Source organism: Chenopodium quinoa, unplaced genomic scaffold (assembly GCF_001683475.1).
Source record: "Chenopodium quinoa cultivar QQ74 unplaced genomic scaffold, ASM168347v1, whole genome shotgun sequence".
In the NCBI taxonomy this organism is placed as follows: domain Eukaryota; kingdom Viridiplantae; phylum Streptophyta; class Magnoliopsida; order Caryophyllales; family Amaranthaceae; genus Chenopodium; species Chenopodium quinoa.
In genome coordinates, this window is record NW_018744062.1 from 822598 (window position 1) to 836249 (window position 13652).

A 13652-nucleotide genomic window follows, 5' to 3' on the forward strand; every position below is an offset into this window, starting at 1 on the left:
CACGAAGCCTCTGAATCCCAGGTGTGACTGTGTGAGGTTCGAGACTCTCACGTAGCTCATTGTTGGGAGTTTCCCCATCACTTCCACCTGATGGTAATCTGCTGAAATTATACCCTTATGCCCTCCAACACGAGTACAAACCACAATAAAAGTGATGGTAGTCATAGATTCGTTGTCTTGGTAATTACTTTCTCCGTGTTTAAATAAATGAAACGTTTTGACTTTTTTCACTATTTTTCTAATTTAGTTTGACTAATATTTGTGATTTATACAAAAAATAAATTGTATTGTGGGTACTTGTTGGAGTCGTCCTTGCGAATAATTTATTAATATTCAATTGTTATACTTTTACCTATTGATAATTAAAGATATTATCATTTAAACTATTACATTGACATGCGTGCATAAAAAAACGTTTCATTTATTTGAATATGAAGGGAGTATGAGGTGTTTATTTATTTGCATATAGGGGGTTGAAGAATCAACTTATGGAGTAATATTATTATGTCATTGAAATTACTCAAAATTTTCTTAGCAAAGTTACAATTTTCGTTTTATTGATTTCTTATATTTATGAAAAAAATATTGTCAAAATTTATCCCATTGTAATAGAATGATAAATCTCCTTTTGGATTTCATGCAAGTCTACATTAGAATAACTAACTCAAAAAATGCATAACAAAATCATAAAGAAATTAATAAAAAAATGGTCGAAAATAGACAAATATTATGAAGAAATTTGGTTATGAAGACATTTGACTTTTGTTATTGTTAAAAAGCACCACTTTACCTGGGCAAAATTTTATTTTATTTTACAACTACCAAAACACACAAAATATATGAATTTTGCTATCAATATTATTATGGTTTCTGTTAGGATTCCGTTAGCGATTGCCTATTAATATTTTTTCTCAAATTGCGTGTCGAAAGATATTCCTATAAGGTTTTAGAGGGTTATTTTGGCTCATAAGATTAAGTTTATCCCAAGATTGAGACTTATACTTCACACTCAGCCACATCAGATTTCCACTAACTTTTAATAATTTTTTTATTATTCAGATTCATACAAAACTTCCTCCAATTTCACACGTTATTCCATGATTCACTTCAGATTTGCTTATCTATTAATATTATTAACATTCATTTACATATATATTTATTTTTTTAATAAATTTTTTTTAAGAGGGTGAGTTGGCAACTCACTAATGGTAATAACTAAAAGATTTTGTCCTCTTGTAGAGTCTTAAGATGAGTTTTGGATTTCAAAACTCATTGTAATATTGTATACATTATTGCAAGAATTTGGCTCAAGACTCCTTCCAAGACTTGCAATAAACTCACCCTAAGGAGCTAAATTGAGCTCGACATTGAAAAAAAAACACATACCTATTTTGTTTTACGTGTCAAAAAATGTACATATATGTGTGGTGCTATTCTTTTTGTCGCGAAAATTGCTCATTTTAGATATTATGAGCCATTTTAGTCTTTAATCTTACAAATTGAGTTCAAAATTGACAAAAATTAACATAAATATCTCATTTTGCGTGTCTAAATTGACATCATTGCGCTCGAAATTAACATTATTAAACACGTAAAACTAGACATTTACATTATTTTAGCACAAAGTTAGTAAAAACTGGTACGACACCAAACACAAATGTAACACGACATGACATGACAAGACAAAAGCGACATAGCTAGGGGTGGGACTTTGGTTTGGCGGTTCGGTTGGACCTCAGTGTGAGTCGGTTTCGGTTTGGAGCGGTTCGGGTTGAAACGATTTGATTTAGCTGACGGGTCGGTTCAGTTCGGTTTCGGTTAGTCACGGGTCGGTTCGGTTTCGGTTTATTTCTTTACGGTTTAAATTCGGTTTGGGTCATAAGCGGGTCGGTTTATAAACAATTCGGATCACCCCGGTTCAGTTTGAAACGGATCGGTTTAGGGGGCGGGTTTACCCAGGTTGATGACGGTTCGGTTTACAAACAGTTTGGATCATGCCGGTTTGGTTTGAAACGGGTCGGTTTAGGGGCGGGTTTACCCTGATCACTGTTGGTTCGGTTTATAAACGGTACGGATCATGTCGGTTCGGTTTGAAATGGGCCGGTTTAGGGGCGGGTTTACCCAGTCCAATGTCGGTTCGGTTTATAAACGGTTCGGATCATGCCGGTTCGGTTTATAAGCGGTTTGGGTCATGAATTCATGAATCATGATTGTTTTAAAGATCGCGTCATGACCATGATTTAATGAGTTGATACTTAGAATACAATAAATCGATAATTAAGGAAGTACAAGTACTCAATTAGATCGATCAACAAATGTTTTAAATTTTTAAGTTTTAACATATATGTTTATCGATTATACGTACATAGTTACATACTTAATTACTTACATACCAATGATTCAATGAGCCAATGATACTATGATACCAATCGTACATTCATACCATACTACCATATGATATACATAATACATATACATTAACAATATCGTATTGAATCAATTTCAATTTTCAAACATTTGCATATCTTATAATTTATAAGTTACACACTTACACGAGATTAAATGGATTATTTATTTAGTTTGGTACTTTATTTAGATTACTAACTCAAACAACTTGATAAGTTAAATGGACGAAATGACATAATGACTAAAGTGGTGATGAAATCATTATGCAATACTAATGTACAATTAGTCAAATAATCAACGGTTAGATTGAATGCCCATGAAAAACAACAGTTAGATTTCATTACTTTATTAGTTACTACTCATTACTTTATTAGTTATTACTTATTACTTTATTAGACTTATTCTTATACTCTTATTACTTATTAAGTTATTAGTTTATTACATTTAAAGTCACAGACTCACAGATATATTCATATATATAGTTATACATAGAGATGTTAGATATTGATGTACATTAAGTCATTAGCTATGTCATATTGAATTCATTCAATTTTGTTTCATTTGTGTTTCTTACAATTTATAAGTATATACATAATACATATACATTAACAATATGTCAATATCGTATTGAATCAATTTCAATTTCCAAACATTTGCATTTCTTATAATTTATAAGTTACACACTTACACGAGATTAAATGAATTATTTATTTAGTTTGGTACTTTGTTTAGATTACTAATTCAAACAACTTGATAAGTTAAATGGACGAAATGACGAAATCACTAAAGTGGTGATGAAATCATTATGCAAGAGCAATACTAATGTACAGATAGTCAAATAGTCAAATGGTCAAATATACAACGGTTAGATTGAATGCCCATGAAAAACAACAGTTAGATTTCATTACTTTATTAGTTACTACTTATTACTTATTAGTTATTACTTATTACTTTATTAGTCTTATACTCTTATTAGTTATTAGTTTATTACTTATTAAGTTATTATTTTATTATATTTAAAGTCACAGACTCACTTATATATTCATATATATAGTTATACACTTATACATAGAGATGTTAGATATTGATGTACATTAACGTCATTAAGTCATTAATTATGTCATATTGAATTAATTTCAATTTTGTTTCATTTGTGTTTCTTACAATTTATAAGTAATATTGTAATATTAATAATAATAATAATAATAATAATAATGATGATGATAATAATATTAATAATAATAATACTTATAAAAAGAATATTAACATAAAATTATACTAACATTCTAACAATAATAATAATAATAATAATAACAATAATAATACTAATAATAATAATAATAATAATAATAATAACCTCAAAATAATAATAATAATAATAATAATAATAATTATAGTAACCTCAAAATAATAAAATAATTAATAATAGTTTTCAAAAAAAAATAATAATAATATATTAATATATTTTAATAAAAAAAGGAAAAAGTCTCGAAAAAAAAAAATAAGACCGTTGATAAAGCTGGCATGTTGCATGAACATTCTGGAACCAGACCTTTATTACTTTATTACTACCAAAAAAAAAAAATGAACGGTGAGATGCTGAGATTAAAAATGGACGGTTAGATTAGGAGAAGAAGTAAAACCTAAAACTAAACCTAGAGAAAACTCACTAGCACACACGCCTCATTTGTCATTTCCTCATCTCTTTGATATTCTCAAACATCTCTCTCTCTCCTAACCTCCTAACCCTAGCTATCTCCCTCTTCATCTGAATCTCTCAAGCTTTCTCAAATTCTCAGTTCTCACGCCTATGAAACTCTCATTTCCTCATTTGATATTTTCATTTAGTCTTAAAATTTCAGATTTTTTTTTTGGAAGGTCTAATTCTTTTGTTCATTTATTCCGAATTGATTAATTTCTGTTTTTTTTGTAGATCTGTCATATACTCATATTCTACTCACGGCAATATAAGGTATTTGTATTTTTCATTCTCATTCTAAGTTCCGATTTTTTTTTTTTTTTGTTGAAAACTTCTAATTTCCTATTTTTTGTTCTAAGTTCTGTTTTTTCTGGTTTATTGTAGATCTTTTTTCTGGATATTCTCAAACTTCGAATTTTTCTGGTATTTTTCTGGTTTTTTATAAGTTCTATTTATTCTGGTTTATGAGTTTATCTGCCTTTTTTTTTTAATTTTAATTTTAATTTTTTTTTTCTTTTTTTTGTAGATCTTTCATATTCTCTACTCACGGACGATATAAGGTATTTGTATTTTTCATTCTCATTCTAAGTTCCTATTATTTTTTCTAAGTTCTGTTTTTTCATTTATTATTTTGTAAATTATAATTTCTGAATTTTTTTTTTGAAAGTTCTAGTTCTTTTGTTCATTTTTTGTTTTGCAATGTATATTTTGTGATTTTTTTTTTATACGTAAATTTTTTTTTTTTTTTTTTTTTTTGTAGATTTGGTATTTGTATTATGGTTGTGTTATGTTGGTTGTTTTGCAATGTATAGTCGCTAGATCTTGATTTTCACAGGGAGGGGAATTGAATTATGGTTGTGTTGTGTTGTGTTGGTTGATTTGGTTGCAATTTTTATGCGATTAACGGGTTACGGTTTTGTCTGTGTGAACATAATTCATGTGATTAATTGGTTTGAAGGGGAGAAGGATTACTCTGGTTCACCTCAAATGAGTAGACACGTTTGTTTCACTTAGCTAGTGCAACTTTCTAGTCTTTTAGAGAATTCTTATCGAAATATATTGACATTTCTGTTGAATAAGGAATTAGGGGGGTGGTAAAAGGACGAGGAGTATTTTGGCAGCTGTGAGCAGGATACTAATGAAGAGTGGCCATAGTAATCAGTAAATGTTGTGATGTGTTGTTGAATGAGAATTAGTTTTGGCATTTACATTGATGCTAGCTGTTTTGAGAGTGGATTAATTTTATTTTATTTTTTGTTGTTGGTGTTGTTGTTGTTGAAGGAACAACTTATGTTTTCTTAATTTGGTTCATTTTACTTATTGTAGCACTACAGATGTGCATTTGCATTGAGTTAACTTATTTTCTCTAATTAACTACAATATTTGTTTTCTCTTAGGTGCTTAATTGTATTATCTAGAAGCTACACAATTTCTTCAATAAGTCCCCATTCTGCTAATCTTATTCTGCTGTTTCTTATGCTTGCTGTTTTAATTTTTCTTGAATCATCGTTGCCCTTGTCATTTATGTTGAGACTTCAATGTATATGTACTTGCTGGCAGCATTTTTCAAGTTTTAAGTTAAAACAGCCATTGCTCAGTGATGATACGATAAACGTAAATCTGAGAGCAATTTTGAAAAACAAAAATAAGTTCCTGCTGAGTCCCTTCTGCTTATATTATTCCTTGCTTCTGATAAGTTGCTGATCTGTTATTGCGTGTGCTGGTTCCTGCTTGTTGCTGCTATTTCCTCTGCTCTTGGGTGTTGTGCTGCTGCTTCAAGATTCTACTTCAAGATTTTGCTCCCAAATCACTCACATTCTCACTCCTCCCTTCATCTTATCATGTATCATTTTTTTGCAACCCTAAACTTGATGATATTTCAGTTGATAAATATGAAATCTAATCTGGGTAGTAGTGATAGTAGTTTCATTAATTGGTATATGTATTGTGAATTTTAATCAATGAAAATGGTGACTTTTTTTAATTGCTTGTTGATATTACTCTAATTTTAATGCTATTTATCTGCTGGATTTGTGGTAATGTTATGAAATAATTGTGGCTACAGATTTGGGATGCCTCCGTATTTATTAAAATTCTTTTACTTAATATCTGGTTTAATTTAAGAAAAGCTAAAAAATGTGTTTTATAAACATTTTAGTCCTCCCCTTTACAAAATACTTGTATAAGAAAGTTTTATAAAGTGATAATGTGAATGATTGTACGCCTTATTGACTAGTACAGTAATATTCTAATGCTTATGCCACTTGTGTAACGCAATCTCATACATCTCCAATCTTATGTTACCTTTGAGGCTTTGAGTGATATTGGATGATCATGAATATCAAGAAACAATGAAGATAATTTGGGTGGACTAGCATTATTACTGGAATGAAAATGATACAAATGATATATCTTGTAATTAAAATAAATAAGTAATCTAAAACGATATTAATAATGTCGTTGGCCTAGATCTAGGTAATATAAACCTTTGTATAAACCTAAGCCGTTTGATTAGATCTACATTTATTAACATTAATTGTATTTACTATTTAGCCATTTAGGTTGTAAATAATTCAATTTGAATTAAGCAGTTTGTAATCGGATCAGTTTAAACAGGTTAGCGGATTATAACGGTTCGGTTTAAACGGTTTCGGTTCATAAACGGGTCGGTTTAAACGGTTAGCGGGTTACAAATGGTTCGGTTTAAACGGTTTTTTTTTTCGGTTTAAACGGTTTCGGTTTATAAACGGTTCGGGTCATTAACGGGTTTATAAACCATTCGGTTCGGTTTCGTTTCGGTTCGGATTTGCGCAGTTTGGTTTGTTATCGGTTTACGGTCCGTAACGGGTTGACATTGAGCGGTTTAATTCGGTTTCGGTTTGATATTGAACGGTTCAGTTCGGTTTTCGGTTTATATTTATCGGTTTATAAACGGATCGGTCCGTGATGGTTCGGTTCGGTAACGGGCGGTTTCACGGTTCGGTTTGAAAAGTCCCACCCCTAGACATAGCACAGCAAGTGATATCTTAGGAGTTTAGGACAAGTTAGTAATGTAACAGTAATACTGAGTCTGTGAGTCAGTCAGTCAATCGTAGGAGTAGTGGTAGTTTAGTGGACTAGACAAGTCAATGTTTAATTTGGACAACTTTAACAACAATCGTGGAGAGAGAAACACTTCACAGCACAGCTTCTTCCAGATTTTAGAGAGAGAAAACTATCAAACAAACAAACCAAAACAAAAAGAAAGAAACTTGCTTCAAATGAATTGGGATTCAAGATCTAGATTAGTGAGAAACAGGTTTTGAGCAAGTTTTCATCGAAATTCCTCCGTATCATTTTTGAAAAATGTCTTATTTTAATTTTGTAGAGGGTCAACTATAAAGCTTCTTTACTTGGAAATTGAAACTGGGTTACTTTGAATTTGGTCATGAATTTCGTAGGAAATTTCTGCACCAAATACCCAATTGAAGTTTTGAGATTGGGACCTAATTTCCCTTTTATTTTCTTACCAATTTCTGGGTTTCTTCAAAAATCCCTAATTAATTAGGGTTTTGGGTATTCAATATGACCCATTAATTTTTCTGGGTTTCCTTTAAATTTGACAGATTTCATCTTAATTTTTTAAATTTTAATTTTTTTGGGGTTTTGGGTTTAAGCTTAAATGGATGGAAATGAAGCAGCTTTGCATACAGCTATTAATGCAATTGAAGCTTTAGGAAGAGGTTTTGATTTGAACTTTGATACGAGGTTGTTGTATTGCAAAGGAACTGCTGGGTCTAGGATTCTCCAAATTGATGAAGAAACCACTTGGGATTTAAGGTTGTCTAATCATATGATTATCCCTAATGTTCCTAGGTCTATCAAAACTGAACACTTCCACGAAGGTCGGGAGAGTTTTAGTGTTTGCTCTTATGATGAGGTAATGCTCTATAATATCTCTACTCTTCAAGGAGTCGATTTTAGATGTTTGTTTCTTTTTGTTATTCTTATATATAGGGATTTGATCCTAGGTCTTGGGCAAGTCTTTTACCAACTAAGCGAGCTGACATCCATTGTGTGTGTGTGTTTGTTTTTTTTCTTGTTGTGGTTTGTGGGATTTGGTTGTTTTTGCAAATAATTAGTGTTGATCATCTAAATTGGTTTTATTTTTCTTATTATCTGAAATTTTACAAATTTTATTGTTCTGGTGATGATTGTTGTATTATAGGTGTATGTAACCTTAATTAGAGAGCATTTATGTGGATTTTGGGTTTTACCTATAATTTTGTGCCATTATCATCAAACATCAAAGGCTATTGCTGTTTTGGTTTAGAAAGTTTATTATAATGATTTCTATGTATGGCTTGAGAGGTTGGATCCTATCCATTCTCCGTCTTGCGTTTTCTAGTTCAATGAACATCTATTGTCGTTGGAATATTTGTTATTTGTGTTTTCAATCCTGAGCTAAGGGTTGAATGATTGAGTTAGGCTACTCGCAAGCTCAGTTCCGTTGTAAATGGAAGTATAAATTGAGCTTATAAGACGGTGCATTTGCTTGAAGTGGGATGGTAATTCATACTGCATCATTGTGCATGTAGAGTTTATGCTACTCATGGTTGGTCCTGTAAGAAGTTTTGGACATTAGAACTTCAATCAACGAAGGCTGAAATTTGAGAGACTGGAAAACTTCTCCTGTTCAGAAGCTGAAAAGTGGGATACTGGTAAAGTGGATCGTTATCTAGGAAAAGTTCATCTTGCATCTCCCGCTTACTATTAGGCTCCTTGCAGTGCTTGATCAGTAACATTCAGGAGATTCACTGTTCCCCTTTGGCTATTTAAGGAAGCTGAAGGACATCTCAATATGCAAGGAAGGGGTAAGAATCGGAATGGGAAGTGGAAGTGGAAGCTGGAGGGTGTCTTTACACCTAGGTAACGCTTGTGAGGGATGATATTTATGTATCTAAGAGAAAATTGATTCTTATGCAATTCTTTGTAGTATGAGAAGTGGTAGTTTGTTGCAGATACACGGGAAATGATTGCTCAACCATGGAAAGTTTTGCTAAATGCCATCAAGTTACATTCATTGGCTTTGGAGTTCCATGCATATGAAACTTACTGAATTTAAATGTGAATTGTCGAGCAATATTATGAATGCTTGATGACAAGATTAAAGTTGACCGTACTTTTAGTAAGGGGTGTAATGTTGGTCTGCAAGGGTGTCAAGAAAAGGATGACGTGACTCAGAATCAGTTAAATGTTTGAAATATTGTCGTGTTCGGTTGACTGTTAAGTTAAAGGCATTAGATAATGATCATGAAAGATTGCATTGCTACCTGTAGCTGATCTGATTGTAGCTTTGGTTATCTGGACCATATTAGGGTCACATCAAAATACATAGTATAGGATTATATGAAACCTTTATCTTCTTGGTTTGTGACTTGTCTACTTTCTACTTGGAAGCCTTGATTCTTGGAATCTATAGTATTGGGAGTGGTAGTTTTGTTACTAGATACCTATAACTGTAGGGAATTTCTTAAGAAAAAAAAAAAGGTTTACATTTACAAGTTTCCCCTGTTTGGCTCTGCAGAGAGTTCCCCTTTTCACCCCTGTCAGCTTGTGGCATGTTATCTCAATGTAATTGTTTTGTCATTCTAATTCATCTCTCATGGCTATTGCATCAGATGGTGAAGCACTTTAATAAAAAAGCTGAGCTAATGGCTGACATTCCTCTTGGAAGTTTCAATTCTGCATTTAATTTTACTGGTTCGAAGCACATTGATGCAACATCCACTAAATCCTTATCAGTGGAAGGGTTTGTCATCCCACTTGCCAAATTTCAGCTTGCTAAGTCTTCATGGGTTCTACAGGAGAATGTCATCAGGGCTATCCCTACTTCATGGGATCCGCCTTCATTAGCTAGGTATGAGTGTTCACTGAACTCCTGTGGTATTTTTAAACAAATTTCTGGGTTGTATTACTTTATATTTGTGATGCCACTTATTGCTTATAATAACTTTTTTTTTTTATTTTTATTTCCACCAGTTTTATTGAAAACTTTGGGACACATGTTATTACATCCATTACCATCGGTGGTAAAGATGTAGTATATGTTAAACAGCATCAATCATCACCTTTATCTGCCATGGAAATGAAGAACTATGTTCAAGAGATTGGAAACCAGAGGTTTATGCAAACCGACCCTCGTACAAGTTCAGGTCCAATTAGAGTAAAGGATAAGGCTAGTCTCAGAATGTTTCTTCTATTGGTTGTCTCCATTAGTGTGAGCTTTCATATTTTGACTCAGTTCTCATGCTTGCTTTCTTCCGATTGTTGTTACAGGTTGGAGATTCAAGCTTGTTCAACAGCCAAGGAATATATCCGCAACCGGCAAATGTTCCATCTCTTAATGGAAAAGAAGTAAGGACTTCAATGCTTACTTATAATGAAATCCATGTGTGTGTGGAACATATGTAGCTTACTCTGGAAATTAGCACGACATTCCTTTGTTATTATTATTTCTGTATTTTCTATAGGAATTTATACCAGGGCTGAGATTTAGTATCACAATTGAGACAATAATGCTACTTTGGGGCCAATTTTTAATGTAAATAAAAATTGTGATTTTGAGTAGCTTTATCTCCTTAATTTGGGACTTAAAATTTACTTAATAGGTACTTGGTGTTTTTCTGAAACTGTAGATATACGGTCCACAGGGTACTATTTGAAAATTCCCTTGTTCTTATTTTTGTCTTTGTGAGTGCTGACATGAGTTTTATACTCTATATTTTGTTACATCCTAATTCCTTCGTGCAACTGGTCATGCAGGATATCACTGTCATTTTTAGGCGGAGGGGAGGTGATGATCTGGAGCAAAGTCACAAACAATGGCTTATGACTGTGCATTCTTCTCCAGATATCATTGAGATGGCCTTTGTCCCGATAACTGATCTGATTAAAGATTTAGCAAGAAAAGAACACCTCAGCCGAGCAATTAATCTCTATCTGGAATGTAAGCTGTCACCGTATTTGATGAAGTCTGTTTCAGCATGAACATATAATAATTAGGTTTTTCAGTTTACAAGATTATTCATGTAATTAACTATATTTGCAGACAAACCTCCGATTGAGGAGTTAAGATATTTCTTGGAGTTTCAAATACCCCGGGTATGGGCCCCTATGCACGATAGACATCCCGGTCATCAACGAAAGGAACCTGTGTGTCCATCTTTGCAGTTTAGTTTAATGGGGCAGAAGCTTTATGTTAGCCAAGAGCAGGTAACTTTGCATTTACTTACATGTTTCTGCATATTTATATGCTTGCCTAGATATATATCAAGACTACTATTTGCCTGTGTTGCTTCTTCCTTAACCTTGGAAATTTTGGAACTGGTCGGTGGCTAATGATTTCATTGAGTCTTTCCTGGATCATGGAAGACATTTTATTCAAGTTCAATTTGGTGTAATCTGTTTGATGGGTCCATAATATCAAAATTTTATGTTCCAGACCTAATTTTTTTTTAACTTAGACAATAGAAGCCGGTTTTATAACACGGGAAAAATATTTTTGTATAGTTTTATAATTCATCTTTTTGCCGATATCTTGTACACTTTCCTTCTAGTTCTTTTTAAAACTAAACTTATCATCTCTTACTTGGCAAGTAGTCTTGATCTCCTCTCAACACATGGGCAAAATTTCTCACTTCATTGGATGAGTTAGTTAGCCTTTAATTCCACGATGTTAATTATATTGGCGGATGAAGGGGGTTTATTATGGGGTTAGAAACTTATTATTGTGCATTGAGGATTGAATACATATCACACATATCTAAATGAGAGCGAGATGAAGAGTTAAGGGGCTGAAAACTGAGAATTATTTATCCATTGAAAGGAGATAGTTTTGCCCGAAGTTTCTTATTGTCCTACAAATAACGAGAACACTTATTTTCCAATCATTAGCTCTGGTTCATAAATCACAGCTAAAAGTTGCATTTCCTCTCTACCCAAATATTGTTTGGAGAAGAGGAGTTTGTTTGGGTCCAGTTTAAACTGGCCTACTCAATGTATCCAGTGCTTTCTGTTGTGTTTTTGTGTTTCCATCTCATGTCTTTGTATTTCGTATATGCAGGTTCCTGTAGGGCGTAAACCTGTAACTGGACTAAGATTATTTTTAGATGGAGCCAAGCAGAACCGATTATGTATTCATCTTCAGCACCTGGCATCTCTCCCAAAAATCATGGTTCCATATTGGGACTCTCATGTAGCAATTGGTGCACCCAAATGGCGTGGACCTGAGGAACAAGATAGTCGGTGGTTTGAACCTGTGAAATGGAAGAACTTTTCTCATGTGAGTACTGCTCCCATCGAGAGCCCTGAGACTTTTGCTGGAGAGCTTTCTGGAGTCCACATTGTCACAGGAGCTCAGCTCGGAGTGTGGGATTTTGGATCAAGAAATGTCTTGTACATGAAACTCCTTTACTCTAGGCTTCCAGAATGCACCATAAGGAGGTCATTGTGGGATCATTCTCCAGCAGAAAAACCCAAGAAATCGGGTGGTTCAGAAAGCACTTCTGGTGTGTCAAGTTCAGGCTCATCGGAAAGTGTCAACGGCAACAAGTTGGTCAAATTCGTTGACATGTCAGAAATGATGAAGGGCCCAGAAGATCTCCCTGGTCATTGGTTGGTAACGGGTGGAAAACTGGGTATTGAGAAAGGGAAGATTGTTTTGAGAGTGAAGTATTCATTGTTAAATTATTAAGGATTTTAGTTTCATGTTTTTGTGCAGTTGTTGCGTCTAGTTTGATGTTTAATGCAAGTGAATTGGTTTAAGTAGCTGTGTAATTTGTTGTCTGGCTATCAGGGGATTGATAAATGTGCATTTTTTCCAATTTTGGTGTTAGTTATCTATTCAGCTACCATTGTAAAGTTTGTAGATAATGCTAATTTTGCTTGTATAAGTTACCTTGAAAATGATGTTCGAGTTTCCTAAAAGCTCCCAAGTTCCCTGGCCATTGAATCGTTTTCTCTCTTTCGCTATCTGAATGCAGTGTATCCAGCTAGCTGCTGAACCCCATAGTTGAGAAATGTGCATTTTTTCCAATTTTGGTGTTAGTTATCTATTCATCAGTTGTTGGACGGATGACTGGGCCCATTTGTCTTATATTTGAGAAAGAGAACGGGTTACTGTTCGGAGGAGTGAAGTCCTCTAAGTCAGCCATTCAGGCCTGAGCAAGCACGAGAAGGGGGGGGGGGGGGGGGGGGGGGGTAGGGAAGAAGATGATAAAGAAAATTGAAGAAAACAAAGGGGGTAAAGGTTGGCAGGGGAAAGAGTAGAGAGAGATGCTCTAGAGATCTAGAGAGAGAAATTCAAGCGTTACTAAAAGGTAGTTAGCCCGACACAACTAAGGTATCTTGTTATTAAGAAGCAACAAAGAGCTTCAAAACCGGAAATATGATTACTGCTAATATGTGGCCATGTGGGTGTACAAGTTAATCCTATCAAAAACTTTTTTTTTTTTTATTTAAAAAAAACGAAAAACTCTTTCATACATGCAAATATTTGCTTACTTCC

General features: G+C 33.4%; 1 protein-coding gene and 1 long non-coding RNA gene across 2 annotated transcripts; both read left to right on the forward strand.

The window, feature by feature from the left end:
* Window positions 1-3854: 3854 nt before the first annotated feature.
* On the forward strand, window positions 3855-4742 carry LOC110690813. The gene is made up of 3 exons (XR_002505168.1): window positions 3855-4378; window positions 4490-4528; window positions 4632-4742. It is a non-coding gene; the product is annotated as an uncharacterized LOC110690813 (long non-coding RNA).
* A 3024-nt stretch (window positions 4743-7766) lies between these two features.
* On the forward strand, window positions 7767-13072 carry LOC110690666 (MACPF domain-containing protein CAD1-like). The gene is made up of 7 exons (XM_021867522.1): window positions 7767-8024; window positions 9766-10004; window positions 10127-10322; window positions 10424-10501; window positions 10910-11093; window positions 11196-11359; window positions 12210-13072. The coding sequence occupies exons 1-7, from the start codon at window positions 7767-7769 to the stop codon at window positions 12837-12839; spliced, it is 1749 nt and encodes a 582-aa protein (XP_021723214.1). The 3' UTR covers window positions 12840-13072.
* Window positions 13073-13652: the final 580 nt, after the last annotated feature.

Excerpts from the sequence above, each read along its gene's own strand:
- LOC110690666 (XM_021867522.1), top strand. The coding sequence starts at position 7,767 with ATGGATGGAAATGAAGCAGCTTTGCATACAGCTATTAATGCAATTGAA. Across the intron at positions 10,502-10,909 it reads CATCTCTTAATGGAAAAGAA|GATATCACTGTCATTTTTAG; the intron begins GTAAGGACTTCA and ends CTGGTCATGCAG. Across the intron at positions 11,360-12,209 it reads TTTATGTTAGCCAAGAGCAG|GTTCCTGTAGGGCGTAAACC; the intron begins GTAACTTTGCAT and ends TCGTATATGCAG.